General features: G+C 32.5%; 1 protein-coding gene and 1 non-coding gene across 2 annotated transcripts; one reads left to right on the top strand and one right to left on the bottom strand.

The window, feature by feature from the left end:
* Window positions 1-8922: 8922 nt before the first annotated feature.
* On the bottom strand, window positions 8923-11430 carry LOC105781392 (uncharacterized). Its single transcript, XM_012605934.1, has 4 exons — window positions 11333-11430; window positions 11163-11289; window positions 10030-10265; window positions 8923-9358 (listed from the first exon to the last, which is right to left on the bottom strand). Exons 1-4 carry the CDS (start codon window positions 11428-11430, stop codon window positions 8923-8925), a joined length of 897 nt encoding a protein of 298 aa, XP_012461388.1.
* Window positions 10874-10980, top strand: LOC128036411 (small nucleolar RNA R71). The gene has a single exon (XR_008193208.1). It is a non-coding gene; the product is annotated as a small nucleolar RNA R71 (small nucleolar RNA).
* Window positions 11431-13045: the final 1615 nt, after the last annotated feature.

The following is a 13045-nucleotide window of genomic DNA, read 5'->3' as shown; positions in this document are numbered from 1 at the left end:
ATATTAAGGAAGAAGAAAATCTGAAGTAATTTCGACAGTCCTCCAAAAATTGATCACGGTGGCTTCTTTCGATCCTCGTAATTGCTCCTTCGTAAGATGCTCCTCAAGGTAGCCAGCCAAGAGATAATTTTCTCTAGAGATTTCTAGCTAAGGGAAATGGGATGGTTTATACGTGAGAAGGTAAGGAAAGTTAGAATGATAAGTGAAGGATTATTGAATGATGATGGATGAGAGGTGATGGATTAATGAATGGGAAATAAAGGGTGGTATTTATTGTAGACGGATGACTAAGAGGTTTACTAAAAATAGTTTGAATATCCATTAGGTTTCTCTCACTCTTGGCCAGCCATGAATTGTGGAGAACGGAGGTTTTTATTTGCTTGATTCATGCTTGGTTTCATTCATGAATCAAGCAAGGAGGTGGATGGTTTTAAGGGTGAAAATGGTGTGTTGATTTTCAATTGTTTTCCAAGTGTAAGGACCTCCGAATAAATCTCCGAATAAATAGTCTCATGTCCATGCAAAATAAAAATGAGCTTCATACATTATCAACTCGATGTCCCCACTACAACATTAAGATAGGGGAAAATTAATATGTAGCATGAATTAATTAAATTATGCAGAAAATTAATACATAAAAGCATAAAATTGCATGCTTTATTAAATCTTGCCCATTATCGTAATATGAACAAAATTCACTGAATTAACTATCATATTCTAGGGATTACATAATTTTTCAAGTAAAAAAGTGTCATAAACAACTATAAAAATTCTATATGAATTGGATTTTACACACTCCCAAACTTAATCCATTGGTTGTCCCGAGTAATGCAAAGCAAAAATTTCGATAAGACAATCTTGCAATAAGTTTAAATAGAATCCTTAAGTAGAATAAACTTTTGCACAAAAACATACATCAACAAAGTCATGCTCAAAAACTCTTTTTGTTGATAAGTCGCTCATATGCAAACATTATTTCAAAATTTTATACTAAGTGCGGGAAAATGTAACACCCCTTACCCGTATCCAACACCGGAATAGGGTACGAGGCATTACCAAAACACCTACACTTGTAAACGTATTTAACCGAGTTATAAAATTTCATCAAATTAAAATTTTCAAAATAATTAACATGTTTCTATAACTTTTCACAATATATCCTCAAAATATTATAATCATAATAATTAGGGCCTGCGAGACCCGATACATACTCATGCAATTTAATGCTTCATTTCCATTTCATTCAATTCGCAATTTCTCATGCTCATAATTTAAATCATATCACTAGAAATTTCCATTTAATTCACGTACAATTCAATGACATCAAATTCAAAACTAATACGTATTTACCATTTAACTCAATGTTTATTGATTATACCATTCAATAACACATTTATGAAATTCTCAATTTAGCAATGAAAATATCACTTTAGTTTGAATAACAACATCGTCTTGATATAAATACACTACCACTTATCCATTTACTTTAATTCTTTTGGGCCCATTTGTCACTTACCATCCTTAATCAAATTAGGAAACGGTCACGGAAAATTGAGTACTTCACTTTCACTTTGCCATAGTATAACTATGGTCTTACGTATGATCACTTATCACTTGTCCCTGATCAGATAAGTGTAGCCACCTATCACTTTGTTTCTTGATCAGATAAGTGTAGCCACTTATCACTTTATTTCTTGATCAGATAAGTGTAGCCACTTATCACTTTGTCTCTTGATCAGATAAGTGTAGCCGAAGCTATCACTTATCACTTTCCACTTGTCACTTGATCAGATAAGTGTAGCCGAAGCTATCACTTATCACTTTCCACTTGTCACTTGATCAGATAAGTGTAGCTAAAGCTACCACTTATCACTTTGTCACTTGATCAAGTACTCAAATCCGGCGCTCAGCTCAATTTGATCATTTATTCATATATCAGGCTTACCAACATGTGTTAATTCATAAACCATTCATGGTATTATTTCATGCCAAATCATATACTGAATATACCATACACACATACTATGAAACTTTATTTTCACACATGAGCTTAAACCATGACCAATAATGCACAAAAATAAGCATCATTCATATTTCATCGTTTATGAGTTATAATCAAACATATGACCATTTATACACGAATCATTCATATATTTCCCAATTTTCCTCCTCCTCCTCTCCATTCCACATCCTTAATGTGTATAACACACTTAAACAACATTAACCATAATTTCAATATTCACTAACATGTATATTCAAAGCTGTTTATCCGAGTCAGAGTCACTAAATTATTTTTATCCGGAGCTACAGAGCTCCAAATTAAGATCCGTTAATTTTCCTGAAACTAGACTCACATATCTTCATACCATAAAATTTTCATAATTTTGGTTCATCCAAATAGTACAGTTTATTCTTTAAAGTTTCCCTGTTTCGCTGTCTGACAGTTCCGACCACTCTTCACTAAAAATTAATTATCTCATTGTACAGAATTCGGATGATGTTTTAGCTTGTTTCTTCTAAAATAGACTCATTAAGGATTCTAACCATATAAACTATAACTCATAATCATTTTTTACAATTTTAATGATTTTCCAAAGTCAGAACAAGGGAACCTGAATTCATTCTGACCTTGTCTCACAAAATCTATTATATCTCATGATTTACAATTCCATTGCTCACATCATTTCTTTTATAAGAAACTAGACTCAATAAGCTTTAATTTCATATTTTATTCATCCTCTAATTCAATCTCTACAATTTTTGGTGCTTTTCAAAGTTACACTACTGCTGCTGTCCAAAACTGCTTTAGTGCAAAATGTTGATTTCCATTTTGCCCCAAATTTCACAGTTTATACAATTCGGTCCTTTCTCAATTAACCCTCAATTAATCTAATTTTCTCAATTAGTACTTTACTAGACATTATAAGTTGTTACACAACTGTTGAAATTCAGAATTTCCACATATAACTCTATCTTCAAACTCTTTTACTATTAGGTCCCAAACATTCACTTTCTATTCAATTCTTTCAATAAAATCAGCATATGAACAATTTAAAGCTCTAATTTCATGCTAAATCATCATATACTTCCAGCACATATTCATATCAACTTTCAACTTCTTTCATAAAATCAAAACTAATGAATTTAACAAGTGGGCCTAGTTGTAAAAGTCATAAAAATACAAAAATTTCAAGAAATAGTCAAGAATTGAACTTACTTGTAATAAAAATATGAAGAACCAGCTTGAAGAAGCCCTTCCATGGTGTTTTAGCTGATGAGAATTCAGAAAATGAAGAGAAATCTAGATAATTCCACTTGGGTCCTAACTTTATTAAGCAAATTTTGCAATTTTCCAATTTTGCCCTTAATTCTCCTTACTTTCTTGCTGATTTCATGCCTCTGTTGTCCAGCCCAAATAGACCTTGGGTCTATTTTCTTTTAAGCCCTCTTCCTTTTATCATTTAAGCTATTTAATCATTTCCCAAAATTTTGCATTTGTTACAATTTAGTCCTTTTGTTCAATTAATTATCGAACTTTAAAATTTCTTAACGAAACTTTAATACTAACTTTTAACACTCCATAAATATTTATAAAAATATTTATGGCTCAGTTTAAAATCCCGAGGTCTTGATACCTCATTTCGATTCTAATTATTTTAATATTTATTTCTAGTGCACTATTCACTATTTCAAAATTTTCCTAACTTCATATTTAACTTATACTTACTAAATTAATAATATTTTCTACCCATTTGTCGAATTTAGTGATCTCGAATCACCGTTCCGACACCTCCGAAAATTCAAGCCATTACATTTTTTTTTTCGTCGGATTTGTGGTCCCGAAACCACTGTTCCGACTAAGCCTAAAATCGGGCTATTACAGAAAATGCTAACATAAGTAATAGAGTGCATGCTTTTCAAGGTCATATATAACATTCATCATTCAATCAAATTTTCCTTATCAACTAAACAAAACAATCACAAGGTTTAATTAATGGTCCTCATATGTTGAACTTAGCAATTCCTCTCCATTAATGTAGTCGGCATAATTATCAAAATCAATAGGTCTTTTATAGGTTTGTAACGGGGCTAGGCTCAAGGTAGGGATAAAGAGAAGTTAATTTTTAGGTTTACTAATCTTAACCCTAACTTTGCCTTAGATCTTTTCGAGGTACATCCTTTCTACTAACGGGTTTTACCACCCCCAAACTTCATTTGAAGCTTATGCCCAGCAATACTTCTATTTTGAGTATTTATTTTACTCTTTTTTTGCTTTACACTTGAATAAATATTTTTCTTTTTTTTTTGAACATCATACGAAGAACATGTACATCTTTTTAAATTTTTCTTCAAACTTTGATCACTAAGACAAGTATAGTTAAGATTGGTACAAAATAGGGTAAAACTTTAAAAGATGGTAATATGGCTTATGATGTAGGTGGATAGCGATAAAATAGGTTTAAAGGCTCAAATTAAAGTTTCAAGGGTTAAATTCATATGGTAGGCTTGAAAGGCTCAAACGATCCAAAGAAACTGTGTCTATATCATGTTTAGATTCTTATGCCTCCTAGGATTTCGCCTCAAGAAAGTTACTAAGTCAAGTCTAAGGACTTAAACCTTCATGCATGTCTATTCCTAAGGAAATTAAATTGTCATGGCAAAAGACTACATAAGACCTAAGAACATACAAGCATTCCATAACTTAAGATAACATAAAAAAAAAAACTCAGATAAATTGTAACACCCTAAAATAGGGCCTAAGAGTTTTAAGGGTATTTTAGGAATTTTAGCCTTAGAGTGTTTGAAATTTTGCGATATGATTTATCGATAATGTCTTTTACTATGGTTTTTAAAAAATTAAATCAATTTTTGAAAAAAGAGTTTTAAAGACCTTCAATTTTGAAAATTGGACTGATTTGTAAAAGAGTCAAAATTGTGAATTTTTAATAGGCAATTAAACCAAATTTTAAAAATCAACCTAATAAACCCCACCTACAATTTTATTCACCTAAAAGCTTCCCATTTATTTTGTGTTTGCCATCCCTTTGCTCTCCAAACTCTCCTAAACGATTTTAAATTCCAACTCCTAATCCCTTTTGATTTCTATCATCCTTCATGCTATAAGCCTCCATTAAAATCAAGAAAAAACACCAAAAACACCAAAAACACTATAGTTTTCTCTATTTTCAAGCTTTCGGGTTTTTGGGTTTTCGATCAAACACTTCGTCTTTTGTCATCTAAGGTAACGATTCAACTCCTAAATAAGTTTAAATGTCATTTAGTCTTTAAAACTAAGTTTTTAGCCATTAAATCGTATGTTTTTAATAAAAAATTGAAAATTGGGTCGTTAATGGTGAATTTTAGGATTTTGGGTAAAAATGTGGTTTCAAAGTGTTTTTCAATTAATTTTGACATGATTAAAAGGTTTCTAAATTAATGTGAAGTTTCGTTAAAGATTTCTAATGTTTTAATGAATTTTCATTAAAATTGTCATAAACATGTTGAAATAGTTGATACTATGAACTAAGTATTTTTGTGTAGTTTGAAGGTTGATAATTAGTCGAGGGTGAATTATAAGATGAACAGAATTGGTTTTAGGTAAAATATTGAGTATAGATCGAGATATTGGAGTTTTAAGTTTTCTAAGTTAAAAGTTTCTATTATATGAGAACCTAGCTTAGGCTTGTGTTTTCGGATTGTTTGATGTGAGTCTTTGGATGAATATTGATTTTTTTGTTGTGCGAATTACTTTGTTGAAGCGTTGGAATCGATAGGACCTTCTACGAGTAGAGATAAAGGCAAGGAAAGGCTAGTTTGAGCATTCGGCTTTTTGGTGAGAGCATATTGGTGAATGTTTGGAATAATAGCTTGTGCACATGATTCAATGCATTATTTGGGAATTTAGTAGTAGCCTAAACCCATACTCTAAATTTCGAGTGTAATCTTTCTCATACCTATGTTATCTTGTGAATAAATTGCTTATGTGTTTGTGAATATGTGAATTGAAATGAGATAATATAACATGTGATATGTGGTTATGATAATCGTTGTGAAAGTGCAGATGAGTACATGTTATGTATATTTAAATGTTAGTTACAATATTCTGCTAAAGATGAAAATATGCAGTGATCGTACATGGATAATCGGTAAGTGATATGTGTTTGATTTCAGATATTTTGGCCTTATAATCTTGAAACCGTTGGATATAGTTCGCATGCCATAGGATTGTGAGTAGTCACCTATATGTACAATGATTTTGGGCATTGAGGCCCTAGGACATGTTGGAAGGTTAATGGAATGTGAGCTAAGCTCCATTCAATGGGACATATAAGGGGAAATAAGGAGAGTGTTAACTTTATGATTCACTTTTCGGACATGTTTGACTCTATGAGTCTAAGTGGTGTGTTAGAGGTTGGTGTATGTGATATATGCTTAAAAGTGAATATGATTACAATATAAATGAATTAGTAAATAATGCACGAGTAAATATAATATGAGACTAAAGTTGAAATTGTTGAGGTTGTGCTATATCGTTGTTTTGTTAATGCTTGATGAATTGTTTGCATTGTAGTTGTTCTAGGAATTCACTGAGATTGTTTAGCTCACCCACTCATTTTAAACCCTTGCTGAGTAGTTAAGTGTCGGTGTGAGTGGAATGGTTCTGAGAGGTGATCCAAGCAAGTCCTTTTTTTCGTTATTTCGTAGGTGTTATTGTTATTTGTTTATGTTTTGGGGATAAGGTAATATGGTAGACTTTTACTGATATTTGCCATGATGTTTTGGATGCTTCCATAAACTATTTGCTTTCAAGTTTATGAGATATGTTTCGTATTATGTTGATTATAGCTCAAACTTACTTTTGATGTTTGAGACTAGTATTACAGCCATTTTAATGTTTATTTGATGACAATATGTTAGAATGATGAATTGGTACATGTCGAAATGATTTATATGCTCAAGTATGTTGTATTTTTCTAGTCTAGAGTAGAGGTATTGATATTTGTGTTGTAAAAACGATACCTCTGTGATTTTGAAATGTACAAGGAGGTAATAACATAATTTGGTATCGATACCCTATCACGAGTATTGATACTCGGGGTAGAAACATTGATACTTTCGCAGAGGTACTGACAATTTTCGAGGTTTCGAATTTTTAAGCAAGAAACAGTAAGCATTTTGGTATCGATTTTCTAAATGGTATCGATACCACTTTAGAGAATTATTGATACCTTTGTTACAGTATCAATACTTACGTGATTGTCTTGGAAATTTTGCTAAGTGGTCCAAATCCATGTTTAATTATTATAAGTTTATTTAAAGTATGTTTGGCATGTTCTAATGATGATTGATATATGTTTGACTAAAAATTTATAGGATCATTGATAAGGAGGATGATTTCTTAGTAATGTGACAATTTGCTATGAGTATGACATGAGATGGTGGTGTGGCATCCTGATATTCGGGCTTGGCAACCAGGTCGTGTATAGGGTGTTACGTAAAATCATAAATCATATTTGCATTTGAGCTAACTTATGAAAAAAAAATTTGAACATCATTTTATTTCAGCATACTTATGTGTAAACATTGAGTCATACTTAAGAAAATTTTAAAATTCATGCAAATATTGCCTTACCCCCTCCTTAAAAAGAAGCAATGTCCTCATTGTGTAAACAAAGTAATGACTGAGAACTGAACACCAGATAGGATAGCAAGAAAAGAGAGGTGAGTCATGAAGACTGCTTAAGTATCAAGTCTTTCTTGATAATCCAATCCTAGACATGTTCATTCACATTACTACACTACTTCGCTTTTTATTAGAGAAGAGGCATTTAGCTTAATTTATTCATGTTTGCAAGTTATTCAATTTATTTTATGCATAAAACAAAATATCCCTAAGTAAATAAAAATATCCTAAAAATAATACTAAAAAAACAAATAAAAGAATTTCTTCTCCTTTTTATTAATTTGTGTCATACCCTTTTTTTCCAAGATCGTTGCAGTGTGGGGAAGTGATGTTGCGACGAAAGGAAGGGGCAGCGAGTGTTGGATATTTTTCTCCTCATCACTGTTATGAGCCCTTAGCCCAAACTACAATTATTTTCTATACTGAAGAATTAAACTAAACCAGAAAAATAAATTGATTAATACTTGGGCCAACTTGACCCTCTTATTAAACACAAAATAAAAAATTTCTTTTGGGCTACTTAGAAAATTTCTTCTTGAAAATTTACATCAAATTAAATTTCTAAGGTTGGAGGGGTCACAAATGGTGTCGCTTAAGTTCCAATCTCCTTAGACATAATTAATTTGAAGTACTAATTCATGAAAAAATAATTTCTAAGCATGTCATTTATTCAAATGAGAGAAATAACTGTAAATAAATTAACAAATCAGAGAGTGAAGAGAACTCCCTCAATGTTATTGATGATTGTCACTGAAAAAGGCAATGTCAAACAACCATTTATCATACCAATCATATCCATCTAAAAAGAAGAGATAATGTTGCCCAACAATTATATTCAACATTTGATAAAATAATAGCAGCGAGAGATGGTCTTTTTGTGTTGCTTTCCTTAACTTTCTATCATTAACACAAATTTGTCTACCCATGATTGTCCTTAACAAAATCAGCTTATTTTTCGTTATAACTTCATTCTATGATACAAGTCGTACCCACTAAATGTTGTAGATAGGATAAATGGTCCTTGCTTTTGACCATTGAGACTTAAGTTTCCCAAGATCAAATACTCAAGATTAGATCAATCTCTTATGTCCATTGATTGAACACTTTTTAGAATCTACTTACCTTTTCCAAATCGTTAAGTCTAACTCAAGTGGCTCTTCTCTTGATGGGTTGGGTTGCTTGTACTCATGTGACAATAGCTCTAATGATTTGAACTGAACTTTTGAACTGAGTCCTTTCTATTTAGCTTCCAAACATGTATCATCCGCATCTTGATGTGGAAAGTCAAATGAAATACCTTCCAATGGGTCACTGTATTCTAAATTTTCAGGAACTAGCGGATCCTCCTTGGAGACAGTAGAACAATCTTTAACCTCATCAAAAGATCTTATGGCATTGATTACATTAAAGGTCACCTGTTCATCTTGAACTGGCACGGTGAGTTCACCTTTCTGTACATCGATTATTGTCTTGTCAATTGCCAAGAAAGGCCGCCCTAAGATGATTTGTACTTTTTTATCTGCTTCAAAATCTAAGATAATAAAGTCAACAGGAAATATGAATTTATCAACATGTACCAAGACATCCTCGATCTTTCCTCTTAGGTATGCCAAAGATCGATCCCTATGTTGGACTGTAACTGTAGTCGGTCTGGCCTTACCAATACCTAATTGTCTAAACACAGAAGTAGGCATCAAGTTAATACTCGATCTCAAATCACACAAAGCCTTACCACAATAGTATTTTCAATATTGTAAGGTATGGTGAAACTTCCTGGATCCTTTAACTTAGTAGGCAACTTGTTCTGAAAGAATAGGATACATTCTGTAGTCAGGGTTACAGTTTCAAACCTTCTCTTCTTAGACAGAAATTCCTTCATAGCTTTCACATATTTTGACATTTTCTCGAAAGCTTCTACCAATGAAATGTTGATATGTAGTTGTTTCAACACATCCAACATTCTCTTAAATTGAGTATCATGTTTTTTTTTATGTTGTTAGAGTTTTTGAGGATATAGAGGTTGTGGAATTTTGGCTTGGACTAGATAGCTCTTCCGAGGTAATATATCTGCATCTAACAAAGGGGTTAGCTTATCAGAATTCACTAGTTTAGATGTTACCTCTTCAGTATTTGCAGAATATGACTTATCTAGTGTAGGAATTTCAACTGTTGGTTGATTTTCCTCTTTATTGGAAGGTTCATCTTAATCCTCAACTTCCTCGAGTTCTAAAGTCCTTCCACTTCATAAAGTGACCACTTTGCAATTCTTCTTACCTAGTTTTCTTAGGTTCTCCGTGTCACTGGACAAAGCTCCTTGTGGTCTATTTCAAATTTCATTGGCTAACTGCCCCATCTGGTTCTCCAAATTTCTCAAAGTTGCATCATTCTTCGTCATGCATGCTTTTAATAAGTTCTCAAGATTATTAGAAGACTCGGCTAGTAGAGGATTTTCTATGTTGCTTGGTACAACACCTTGGAGTTTGCTTCTAAGCTCATTAGCTAATTGTACCACTTGATTTTTAAGATTCTCCAATGTTGTTGCTTGGCCTTGAATCAAGACATCATTTTTAGCAATATATGCCTTCAACAAATTCCCCAAATTATTGAAAGGTTCAACTTCAAGTGGTTTTTGAACTTGATTGAAACCAAGAGGTTGATTTGATCTATGTTGTATGTAATTGTTTTTGGATCCAGCTCATTGGTTACTCCAAAAGATGTTTGGATGGTTTCACCATGAAGGATTATAGGAATTGGACTATGGTCCTTATCCACTTCTATTTTGGTGTTGATTTCCTACATAATAATCTGACTCAAGAATTTATGGAAATTTCTCAAAAGAATGACCGTTCCCACAATATACGCAGGAAATAACATCAAAGTGACTCGGTGGTTGAGCTACAATGTGATTTAAACCATTAGTAGTAAACTGTTTCAATATTGAAGAGATAAAAGATACCTGAGCTAAAAGTGAAAGTAAGGGCATCTACTTCATGCACTCTGACTACTAATCTTCTTAAAGTTGTTCGACTTGTCAACCATTGATAGTTGTTATTGGATATTCTCTCGATGATTTTTTAAGTCTCATTATAAGACTTCGATAAGAGATCACCATTCGCAGAAGCATCTATCACCAACCTTGTGTGTACGTTGAGACCGTTATAAAATGTCTCCAACTGGATGCAATGTGGAATCCCATGGTGAAGGCATCTACGAAGTAGCTCCTTAAATCTTTCTCATGCCTTGTATAGGGATTCATCATCCATTTGTTGCAAAGTGGTGATCTCATTCCGCAACTTAGCATTTTTGCTAGGTGGGAAATATTTAACTAGAAAGCGTTCAGCTAATTCTATCCAAGTTGAAATTGAATTGGGTGCAAACAAATTAAGCCATGCTCATGCTCGAACTCACAATGTGTATGAAAAAAATCCAATCTTAATGCATCTTCAGTTACACCGGCCATCTTAAAGGAATTGTTCACCTCCATGAATAATCGAAGGTGAAGATGTGGATCTTCTGTGGGCATTTCACTGAATTGGTCTACCATTTGAAGCATCTGAAACATCATAGGCTTTAATTCAAAATGTGGCGCCTCGACCTCCGGTATCCTAATTTTTTTTATTTAACTCATTAAAACGTGGCACAACATACTGCCTTATAGCTCGATCCCTATCATCAGCAATAAAGATTTGATTACGAACATTAGCAGCTCCATTCCCTTGAACATCGTTTTGATTCTCAAGGTCCATTTCTATGGCTTATCTCTAGCCTAATCTTTTCCATTTTCTTTGTCTAAATGCCTACTCGATTTCAGGGTCTACAAGGAGTAAATCGATGACTTGATCTATACTCATGACGACCTAAAAAGAAAATCACAGAAGTATAAAGAATAAAAAATAAAAATAAAAAACCCAACTTGTAAGAAATAATTTCACAAATAATGATTAAATTAATAGTCCACAGTAATAGCACCAAAAACTTTTAACGATGGGGTTTGTTCAAGTGTACACATTCATTATCAAGTAATAAGTATAAGAGTTATCTTCTCCACAGAGACTGTATATGTTAATTAATAGCTTGCAAAATTAAAGTTTAACAATTTGGTGAGAAAAACACAATAATTTCGTTTGGTTATTGTAAAATTAAATATATAAATGCAAAATTATCCTAAATGCATTTAACCTAAATGTGATGAATAAAAATGTATGAGGTGGATTTAGCTACAAATTCACAAGATTCAACAACTATAACACGAATAGGCTAGAATAATTACATCATTTGACTTGGTTCATTCTCATCAGGCTCAAAATGTTTCGGAAAATATTCCATGGCAACTCGATCTTTCACGAACTTTAAAACCAACATTAAGTCCTTTCAAAATCGTTTACTTAGAAAAACATGTATACTATCATGATCATATTTAACTAAGGGTTTCTTAGATTTTATGTGAAGTAATAGGGACGGATTAGGTTTGAAACAAATTAATCACACAAATCTAAAAGATATCCAAGGTAATAGAGCTCTCTCGAGTTATTACGAACCTTTAATTTAATCGGGATAGGATCTAAATTAAACATGCACCTTCCAATTATCACGTCCATTGATTGTCATTTGGCAACGATTGATCACTAATTCTAATGCATTCAATCAAATTTTAATGAATGAAATACATGCATGATTTTAATTGAAAGCATGATCGATTGAGGCACAGAACATTATGAACATAAATCAAATGAACTTCATCAAATTATTGTAATCATTCTAGCTAAACAAAAATTAAGCTATCATTGTTAATGAAAAAAATCAAAGCAAATTGCAAACATATTGAACAACAATAAATATTAAAGAAAGAAAAAACTCTGAAGTAATTTTGACAGTCCTTAAGAAATTTATCGCTGTGGCTTCTTCTGATCCTCTTAATTGCTCTTTCTTAAGATGCTCCTCGAGGTGGCCAGCCAAGAGAGAATTTTCTCAAGGAATTGCTAGTTAAGGGTAATGGGATTGTTTATGCGTGAGAAGGAAAGGAAAGTTAGAATGATAAGTGAAGGATTATTGAATGATGATGGGTGAGAGATGAGGAATGAATGAATGGGAAATCAAGGGTGATATTCATCGTAGAGGGATGGCTAAGAGGTTTACTAAAAATATTTTGAATATCCATTAGGTTTCTCACTCTTGGCCAACCATGAATTGTGGAGAAGGGAGGTTGTTGGTTGCTTAATTCATGCTTTTTTTCATGCATGAATCAAGCAAGGAGGTGGATGGTTTTAAGGGTGAAAATGGTATGCTGATTTTTAAATTTTTCCAAGTGTAGGGACCTCTGAATAAATCTCCCAAATCTGAGTTTTGGGCTACTCATATGTT

Source organism: Gossypium raimondii, chromosome 13 (assembly GCF_025698545.1).
Source record: "Gossypium raimondii isolate GPD5lz chromosome 13, ASM2569854v1, whole genome shotgun sequence".
NCBI classification, from domain to species: domain Eukaryota; kingdom Viridiplantae; phylum Streptophyta; class Magnoliopsida; order Malvales; family Malvaceae; genus Gossypium; species Gossypium raimondii.
Note: the sequence above shows the minus strand (reverse complement) of the source record. Positions and strands in the feature narration are given on the sequence as shown.

Excerpts from the sequence above, each read along its gene's own strand:
- LOC105781392 (XM_012605934.1), bottom strand. The coding sequence starts at position 11,430 with ATGGACCTTGAGAATCAAAACGATGTTCAAGGGAATGGAGCTGCTAAT. Across the intron at positions 10,266-11,162 it reads ACCTTCGATTATTCATGGAG|GCATATATTGCTAAAAATGA; the intron begins GTGAACAATTCC and ends AATTTGTTGAAG. Across the intron at positions 9,359-10,029 it reads TTGGAGAACCAGATGGGGCA|ACAATTAGGTATTGGTAAGG; the intron begins GTTAGCCAATGA and ends TTCTGTGTTTAG.